General features: G+C 36.6%; 1 protein-coding gene across 1 annotated transcript in view; it reads left to right on the top strand.

Moving 5' to 3' along the window:
- The first annotated feature begins 2008 nt into the window (after positions 1 to 2008).
- Positions 2009 to 10520, top strand: part of LOC134248456 (egl nine homolog 1-like) — a 45361-nt gene continuing 36849 nt past the window's right edge. Inside the window, exon 1 of the mRNA XM_062730854.1 lies at positions 2009 to 3201. Within this exon, the coding sequence (XP_062586838.1) occupies positions 2254 to 3201 (948 nt within the window). The 5' untranslated portion in view covers positions 2009 to 2253. The remainder of the gene's footprint in view (positions 3202 to 10520) is intronic.

Genomic DNA, 10520 nt, shown 5'->3' with positions numbered 1-10520 from the left:
AGATGAAGAGGTCAAATGCGTTGATACCTAAAGGAAGATCGTGTCACGAGAAATATACACGTGAAATACAAAAGACATACCTCCAACCAATCAAAAGTTATGGGCACAATTAGAGTTTTGGCGAACATACATACAAACAGACGTATCTTTTGATTGGGTGGAGCTCTGGCTTTCATATTTCACATGTATTTCTTCTATTAATGGGTACCAACAACCTGAAAAGTTATTTTGCTTGCCCTTGACTCGCACTCAGGTATAAAAAGGTAAAGCTATTGTAAAGAAAAAAATGTACGTTGTGGCTAGATGATTCAACAATGAAAGAAGAACAAGAAAACAAGATGTGTTTGTAAAACTCTGATGCCCCTGTATGGAAGCTTTTGACGAAAGTTAAAGTTTTTCAAATGCAAGTCAAAGAGATCCAAAATGTCATTACCATAAGAAAGGGCTTGTGTCAATGGATATATTATATGTACTGGTCAATTTGGAAGTCCAAGCACCAACCATTCAAAAGTTATGTTTGACCCATTCATTGTTTTAATAAGTTGGTCAAACACCAAGGTCAAAGGGTCAAAATTATTGGTATGCAAGGAAAGACATTGTCATAAGAAATACAGTCTGCAAAATATAAAAGCCTTTGCCCAACTGTTCAAATGTAATGGCGAAGATTAAAGTTTTTTAAAAGTATGTGAAACCCCAATTAGGTCAAAAGGCAAAAAAAATTGTTGGTATCCAAAGAAAAGTCTTGTCTCAAAGAATATAATCAATATGTATCTGTGAAATTTGAAAGCCCCACTGCATGTTAACTGTTCGAAAGTTATGGCTCAGGTTACAGTTTTTAAAAAGTGGGTCAAACTTTAAGGTCAGGGTCAAAATTATTTATATCCATTTAAAGTCTTGTTACAATAAATAAACGTGTGAAATACGAAAGCCCTAGCACCAACTGTTCAAAAGTTATGTTGGTGCACAAAGGAAGGTCTTGTCACAATGATAAACATGTGAAATACATGATAGTCATAGCTCTACCCAATCAAAGGTTAAGGGCAAGGTTAAAGTTTTTAGTTAAAGTATATTATCATGACCAATAATGGTTTTGCTGTTCTTGAAAAGATTTATACAGAATTTTTCCTACGTAAAACAAAAAGTTTGATCACACGTTGTGGCCCTATACCTTATACCCCTGGGGGTCATGATTTGAACAAACTTGAATATACATTACCTGAGAGTGCTTCCATATTGATATGATCAATCATGGCTTTGCTGTTCATGGGGAAAAGATTTCTTCTATAAATTCCTTTGTAATATGACTATTTTCATCTGACTTTGTACAAAGCATATGCATGAATACATGTATATGCATATGATATATAGAGATGATATATAGAGATGCATGGGCAGAATTTCATCTAGTCTGATAGAATTTATTATTTTATGCAGTCATGAATTAATGTCGGGGCACCGATTCGTCCCTTTCAAAAACTGTTGGATCCGCCCCTGGAAAGTACACGCTGTATTTTTAAACGAACACGTGCTGTGCACTTTCAGCTCTGCATTTTTTTTTTTTTTTTAGCGAGTTTGGAATTTAGAACAAAACACGGCAATAATTTTAGAGTTAATGATCACGAAACACCCACAAGAGTGTAAAGTTAAAGTCAGGTTTTTTAACCTAATTAAATAAAAAGATATTATATAGATTAATAAAAAAAAAAGGTCTTCTACTCTCATCAAAATAAACATGATTGTCTTAATATACAGTACAAATTATTTATGCTTTTTATTTAATTTAATTTTATTTAAATTTTGATTAATCATTTCATTTTCTTAATATTACTTCAATGAATTAAAGGGAAAATACTAACGACAGTATATAGTTCAAAACATCCATGTTAACTGATATTTGTGAAATTCTGCATTATCTTTTCTATATATGTACACGTGTATATTGTTTTATTATTCTTGGCTATATAAGATCAGATGTGAGAGAATACTTCACACATTCGTTCTTTCATCCCGGATCGACATTTAACGTTATCATTTCTAATTTTACGTTGTTTTTTTCTGGAAAGCACAGTGCTCGCATGTCAGTCGTCCGTGTTATAGGGCTACCTTGAGATGGTAATTCTTCCTGATTACAATCGTTTAGAAGGAGACACTTCACTTTAGTGGAATCAATATGCCGAAATCATCACGTCCGCCTTACTATTTGGTTAAATATTCATTACCCAACTGTCAAGGTAAAGTCACGAGGAATTCCGCATGAATGTAAACATGGCCGAGGTGAGGAGCGTACGTGACGGAGCGAACATCCCCATGGCGTGTCAGTTATGTAGCTCCGACGAGCGGCTTATGGTCTGCTCAGGGTGCAGGAGAACTTGGTATTGTTCTAAAGAGCACCAAAAGCTAGACTGGAAGTATCACAAGAAAAACTGTAAACGAATGAGAGAGGAGGAGGGGGAAACTAAACACAAGCATGGCATCACGTTAACTCCTTCATCGCTGGAGATTCCGCGCTACAAAGGTGATGGCATCGCGCAAAAAATGTCAGCCGAGGCAATGACCCATAACATGAATAAAATGAGCCAAAGTTTACATGATGATTTAAAGCTGACAGATGATAAACCTATCAAGAAGAAAATATCAGAAGAGTTCTACACCAGTCAGTCCAGCAGCTCAGGCCGTAAGGTCCTGACAGATGAGGGCAGTTCCGAGTCGTACATCCTTCATTCAGCTGAGTCTGCTCTTAACGAGCCCGTGTACCACAAACCCCCCGCCCAGATCTCGTCCCACAGCCAAGAACTACGTTACACCCCCTCCGTCCGCTCGTATGAAGATGAGCCCGTCGACAACATGCATGCATACCTCAGTGTTCTAGAGTCTCGAAATGAAATGTTAGGAGATTATGTTGTGAAGTGTCTCCATACTTATGGAATTTGTGTCATGGACAACTTTTTAGGAGAAACAAAAGGTTTATCTATTCTGGCAGAAGTCAAGACGCTTCACAAGATGGATAAAATGACGAGCGGGGAACTTGTCAACCGCGGTCTCGGATCAAATACACAGCGAATCCGCGATGATTTGATCACTTGGGTGGATGGACGTGAGCCAGGCTGCTCAAACATTCAGTTTTTAATTTCATCCATGGATGCAGTGATTTTAAAATGCACTAAGAAACTGAAAGACTGTACCATCAATGGCCGTACAAAGGTATGTTTCAGATGATACAGTGATTGTAAAGGTACCTCTGTGGAGTATTGTATAATGGTTTTGTTGTAATATGCACTTTTTATGTCTTCCATTGATAGATCGGAAGAACTTATGCATTTTAATGTATTTGTCTGTCTGTCAGCATTACCCCAGTACCCCAGTTAAAGAGTGTGATGTTCCCCATAGACTTCCCCCTGGAGGTCTTTCTCTAGTGTGAGACTTTCCCCTGGGGATTCTGACTGCAGTGTGGGATTTCCCCAGGAGGATTCTGACTGCAGAGTGGGATTTCCCCAGGGGGGATTCTGACTGCAGAGTGAGATTTCCCCAGGGGGAATTCTGACTGCAGAGTGAGATTTCCCCAGGGGGGATTCTGTCTGCAGTGTGGGATTTCCCCAGGGGGGATTCTGTCTGCAGAGTGGGATTTCCCCAGGGGGGATTCTGACTGCACAGTGGGATTTCCCTAGGGGGGATTCTGGCTGCAGAGTGGGATTTCCCCAAAGGGGATTCTGGCTGCAGAGTGAGATTTCCCCAAGGGGGGATTCCAATTGCAGAGTGGGATTTCCCCAGGGGGGATTCTGACTGCAGTGTGGGATTTCTCCAGGGGGGATTCTGACTGCAGAGTGGGATTTCCCCAGGGGGGATTCTGGCTGCTGAGTGAGATTTCCCCAGGGGGATTCCGATTGCAGAGTGGGATTTCCCCAGGGGGGATTCTGACTGCAGAGTGGGATTTCCCTCCTGTAAAATTTCCCTCTAGAGCAACATTTCCCTGCAGGAAGACATACCCTTTGGAGTTATTGTGATGTATCATATATCGATCATGTTGATGGTGGGTCTGAACGATATGCGTATCATATCGTTATTTCGGAATCGTAATACCGAATGTGGTGTTTTACTTTACATTAAAATTTTTAAAATGGTGTCTGAAAGCAAAACAAGCCTGGTGGAATATATATCTAGCGTTTGGAAATCTTTAAAAATTAATTTCTGTTGTAAGTGATCGTGTAACATGTGTAATGAAAGTGTTCTTTTCCAAAATATACAGTTAATTGTTGGTATACAGTACACATGATGGTTTTCTGTTTTACCTTATTATGTCATTATACAGAACAAAAGGTTTTTCTATTTCATTTTGATTGCTCAAATCATGACCCTGGGGCAACAGTAGGGCCGTTATGGGTGATCAAAGTAATATGATTACATAGAAAAAATCTTTTTTTAAAAATATTCTTCTTGAGAACAGCAAGGCTGTGATTGGTCATTAGGGTTAACTTAAATCATGTAAATGGAAGCATCCTCTAGTAGTTTAGATTTAAGTTTGTTCAAATCATGACCCCCATGGGTAGAGTGGGGGCAAAATGGGGTATCAGTGTTTTTCATAGGAAAACATGGGAAATTTCGTAAAAATTCTTCACAAAGCCATGATTGATCAATTTGAAAGCATCATTAAAGTGGATCATAACAATAAACAACAATGGCAATATGTGTCATATTAATTAAAAAGCATTCTTAGGAAGTGCAGATTTAAGTTTGTTCGAATCCTCCCCCCCCCCCCCCCCTTTCTCCCTTGAACCCACTTTTATAATATGTTGAAACTTCAATTTTGAACTCATTTTTGCTTTTACCCAGCTAGTTGCTCAGGTGAGTGATGTGACCCCTGGGCCTCTTGTTTCAAAATTGAGGGTTTGGGTGCTCTGAAATATCTCGCTTGTTTTACGGGGCACACTACTTTTTTTATGGCTTTAACTTTTTGTCGAGACTTTTTTATACAAGTACGTATTCTTCCAAACGATGTACTATACGTTTTAATAGAGCTAAAAGCCATACATGTAAAAATTGTGAATTAGTTCGACCAAAATTTGACATTTTACCGCTTAATAATAACTTTCACCTTCCATTTGCATGTCGTCGGCAGTAACTGGTGACCTGGATGAAATGAAATTTGCATAATCACTCTTCTTTCAGTGGTGAACTCAAATTTCGCTTTTATGTAACTTGAGGATTAAAGAATTAAGTTGAAATAAAAATGTAACGATAGTAAGTCTTATTGACAAAAATGACGAAAATACATACTAGTTAGTAAATATGACGATTATCCATCATTTTTCAGAAATGACAGATTTCAGTCTCACCCCTGACTGATGAAGGAAAGGAAAGTCCCTCCCAAAATATCGTTTTTCAAGTTTGTGGAAGAAAGTAATTTTTTCTGGCTTGTCCACAATTTTCTCAGATAGTTTTGTTTTGGACAGGGATGTCAACAAATCATATTCTGTCAACTGCATTCATTACTAGAAAAATTCAGCACACCATTTTTTTAAATTTACTTTTTTTTTATTTGTTTAAATACATGATCATTACAAATTCAACTTTATACTAGGAAATCAAACCTGATATGTTATTGTTCATCATTTAATTCTGTTAAAGCAAATTTTCATTGCCTTAGAAGAATGGGATTATTTTTTCAATAAGTGGCTGTTATCAAATAATTATAATCTTATTTCAATGTATTCTAAGATAATTTATACCATGATTATAGTCTGTGGAAATAACTTCCCATTTCTTTTTATCTAGCCATTGGAACAAAATATGGGTTAATATTAAGCTTGGGTTAATAATAAATGTATAGACAACAGTGGAATCTCAATCAATTTGTGTGTGTTGGTGGGGGGGGGGGGCATTATTGTGGGCAACAAATCATAAATTTAATTCTATGAAAGCAAATTTTAATTTCCTTAGAAGTATTAGATAATTGGTCTACTGTGATTGATTCTATTCATACACAATTTAATTATTAAAATGTATTGTCCAATTATAATCTTATCTAGGAATTTATTTTAAGATATAAAGGCATAATAAAAATGAATTCCTAGATCTCTTCCGCAGGTAGGCAGATTTTATATAATTATTTATTTTTTCCATTGTGCAGAATTTTGTTGACTTCATCAATTGGTGCAAATTTATCTATAATGCCCAAATTAAAGTCATTCTAGGGGTCCATTTAAATATGCACATCTCTTTAAGTCTTACTACACATCACCAATCTGATCCTTTTTAGCTCACCTGAGCCGAAGGCTCAAGTGAGCTTTTCTGATCACATTGTGTCCGTCGTCCGTCCGTCCGTCCGTCTGTCTGTCCGTCTGTCCGTCCGTCTGTCCGTCCGTAAACTTTTCACATTTTCGACTTCTTCTCAAGAACCACTGGACCAATTTTGACCAAACTTGGTACAAAGCATCTTTGGGTGAAGGGGAATTTAAATTGTTAAAATGAAGGGACATATCCCCTCGCAAGGGGAGATAATCAAGAAAAGACAAAAATAGGGTGGGGTCATTAAAAAATCTTCTTCTCAAGAACCACTGGGCCAGAAAAGCTGAAACTTATGTGGGAGCATCCTGGGGTAGTGTAGATTCTAAATTGTTCAAATCATGACCCCCGGGGATTGGGCGGGGCCACAATGGGGAATCAAAGTTTTACATAGAAATATATAGGAAAAATCTTTGAAAATCTTCTTCTCAAGAACCACTGGGCCAGAAAAGCTGAAACTTATGTGGAAGCATCCTGGGATAGTGTAGATTCTAAATTGTTCAAATCATGACCCCAGGGGATTGGGCGGGGACACAATGGGGAATCAAAGTTTTACAAAAAAATATATAGGAAAAATCTTTGAAAATCTTCTTCTCAAGAACCACTGGGCCAGAAAAGCTGAAACTTATGTGGAAGCATCCTGGGATAGTGTAGATTCTAAATTGTTCAAATCATGACCCCAGGGGATTGGGCGGGGCCACAATGGGGAATCAAAGTTGTACATAGAAATATATCGGAAACATCTTTGAAAATCTTCTTCTCAAGAACCACTGTGCCTGAAAAGCTGAAACTTATGTGGAAGCATCCTGGGGTAGTGTAGATTCTAAATTGTTCAAATCATGACCCCTGGGGATTGGGCGGGGCCACAATGGGGAATCAAAGTTTTACATAGAAATATATAGGAAAAGTCTTTAAAAATCTTCTTCTCAAGAACCAAAGGGCCAGAAAAGCTGAAACTTATAATGAAGCATCCTGGGGTAGTGTAGATTTTAAATTATACAAATCACGACCCCCGGGGGTTGGGTGGGGCCACAATGGGGAATCAAAGTTTTACATAGAAATATATAGGAAACATCTTTCAAAATCTTCTTTTCAACAACCACTGTGCCTGAAAAGCTGAAACTTATATGGAAGCATCCTGGGGTAGTGTAGATTCTAAATTGTTCAAATCATGACCCCTGGGGATTGGGCGGGGACACAATGGGGAATTAAAGTTTTACATAGAAATATATAGGAAAAATCTTTGAAAATCTTCTTCTCAAGAACCACAGGGCCAGAAAAGCTGAAACTTATATATGGAAGCATCCCGGGGTAGTTTAGATTTCAAATTGTCTAAATTATGATCAGTGGGGTAGGGTGGGGTCACAATATGTATTACAAGGGGTAAATCTAGTAAAGTACAGAATGGCCAAAGCTTCTCAGGTGAGCGATGTGGCCCATGGGCCTCTTGTTTAATTTACAGTTAAAATATATCATTAAAGGAGTTAGCAAGATACCAGCTTTTCTGATCAAAAATTGTCTGTATGTCATTGTCATTGTTGTCGTAAGTCCATAATATAAATATTCCTAGATTCTCATCCCCGCCAGCCCCGATTTTATACCCCTGTCTCGATTTTTTTAATTTCTGTTTTTCTTCATCTTAATTCTGATCGGGATCGGTATTCATCTACCATTCTACTTTCGTTTTAAATCCCGCGAAAAGTTGACATGATTTTGACAGCTGAAAAGATGGTAATACATGCGTATATATTTTAAACAAGGGTCATTGGTTGAAAAAGATTGGTGATGATGTGAAGTAAGAGATAATTGAACCTTTACTATGACTTTTATTCAGGTATTGTAGATAAAATTACAACATTTGACCAGGTCAATAAAAAATCTGCAAAATTGAAAAAATAAAAAATATAAAATAAAAGCCGCCCGCCCGCCTCGATTTAAAAAAAAATCAGATGAGAATCTAGCAATTTATTTATTATGGCCTAAACATATCCTTCTTGAGAACCACTCGGCCAATTTCAACCAAAGTTGCCACAAAGTATCCTTGGGTGAAGGCCAGGTTTCAAGTTTGTTCAAATGAATTAAGGGCCTTGCCCTCTTTCAAAGGGAGAAAATTATGAATTATTGTTAATGAAAAATTGATGGCATCTTTGAAAAATCTTCTTATCAAGAACCACTGGGCAAGGAAACTCATGTGGAAGCATCCTTGGGTAGTGTAGATTCAAGTTTGTTCAAATCATGACCCCCAGAGGTTAGGTGGGGCCACAATGGGGGATCAAAGTTTATCATAGAAAATTAAAGGAAAAATATTTTAAATTCTTATTTTCAAGAACCACTTGGCCAGGAAAGATCAAACTCATGTGAAAGCATGATATTTGCTTAAATTCAGAAAAGGTTTAAGACTTTAAACATGTTAAAATAATTTTCTTGCTTATGAAATTTTCAATGTGATAAAAATCAGAATTTATTAGTGCAGAAAGGTCAAATAATTGATTCTGCGAAGCAATTTGAAAATTTTTCCTTGTCAGAATTTTTAAGTTTCTTTTTTTTTAAATGGACTTATAGTTCATTTTGTTTCATGTTTTAATTGGATAAAAATATTGTAGGGAAAACTTTGAAGATGTAATTTTTAAATTACACAAATTACACAAATTAAAGTTTATGACCTTAAATATCAGGATCCATCGCTGTTAAATAGGTCGAAAAACTCATTTTTAGCTCTAATTTTTAGAAATTCTATACATAGGGCAAATTTTGAATATAGGATGAAGCGTTGTTTATTGATTATCAAATTAGGCATTTGTCCCAGACCAAAAAATAACTATTTCTATCTAAGAACATTCTTTATAAATTTAATTTAGACATTATTTACAACTTGAACTTGGATGCCCGGTATTTGGTGGAATGAGACTGTGATCGTGGTGATATTCAGCTGATTTCACTATTATAGACCCAGTCTTTGTCTGTTGAAGTGAAGTTATTTTTCTCTAATGGCTATACATCCAAAACTCTATTATTGTAACATTATCATATTTTAAGATTATTTAAGGTTATGTAAAATTGTTGTACTTTGAATTATAAAATCAGGTGACCTTTTAAGCCTTAGGGGCCTTTGGTTATAACTGTATGTGAAATGTGAGAATTGCAAGATTGACTTATGTATACTGTAGATTCCTTATTTTTCACAAGACTAGTACTTTTTATCGCGAATAGCCTCATCAACAGAAAATCGCAAGGATAATCAAAGTACTCAGAAGTACAGAGAGCCGGGCTTATTTACAGAGTAGAATGAATTTCTTACTTGAATCATATGTTGATATCCTGATGAAAAAATTATTTCAAAACTATCAAAATAAACTAGAGGTACTGTGAGGAATGAGCTCACTAAATGATATCCCCCGCCTCCCATATGAATATAATGGCAGTGTCCATGTTTTGTTCTGGAAAATCCAAAATATATGTCTGACTCAGATCAAAATGTAAAATAGGAGGTGCACAATGGCAATATGTAATAAAGATTCTGTAAAAGTTTCGTTAATTTCCTTCAGTGGTATGAGAGGAGTTGCGGATAAGAGATGGGTACCCAAAAGCGTAACAGACGGACAGACGGAAATACCGATTACTATATCATATGACCCTCCCGCTTTTCAGGTGGGGGGTATAATAATAAGACACAGTGAGTTTTTCGATCCTAATACAACGGTCCGATTTTGTCAGAATCAGAATTAATCTGGTACCGCAGCTGAATATAAACAGGTCAGTCTGGTTCCCTCTCCTGCTCTACCTCGTATGTGTAGAGAACTATGATAGCACTGATTATCAAAAATCCTTACACTAATGAACTATGTTCTAATTGACTTAGGACTGAAGTTTTCAAAATCATTACTACTAATGATTATTTATATAGATAAAACTTTGTTGTATTTGTTGCTTTATTTAGCGTTTGGATTATCTCAGAAGCGGTTGAGAGTGAGAACTATATTTTTACTCGTAACTTTAAAATGGCGAATATGGGGTTGACTTCCTGCCTTGTACTGTAGGATGACATAAGCCAGCAATTGCTCTTTGAGCAATAAGCCCGGCTAAAAATTCGCGAATGGTCGGTTGATCAAGACTTTTTGAATGTATGTTGTGGTGCTTTTTCTGTTGACTTGCGCAGGAACTATTAAGAGATAGACCATGTATAGGTGTACCTCAATTTATATATATCTTTTTTTTATTTAAACAGTGTTTCGAACTTGTAC

The sequence above is a fragment of the Saccostrea cucullata genome, unplaced genomic scaffold, assembly GCF_032062105.1.
Source record: "Saccostrea cucullata isolate Sc308-1 unplaced genomic scaffold, CSIRO_AGI_Scuc_v1 ctg6132, whole genome shotgun sequence".
NCBI lineage: Eukaryota > Metazoa > Mollusca > Bivalvia > Ostreida > Ostreidae > Saccostrea > Saccostrea cuccullata.
The sequence above is the reverse complement of the archived record's forward strand: the minus strand, read 5'-3'. Positions and strand labels throughout refer to the sequence as shown.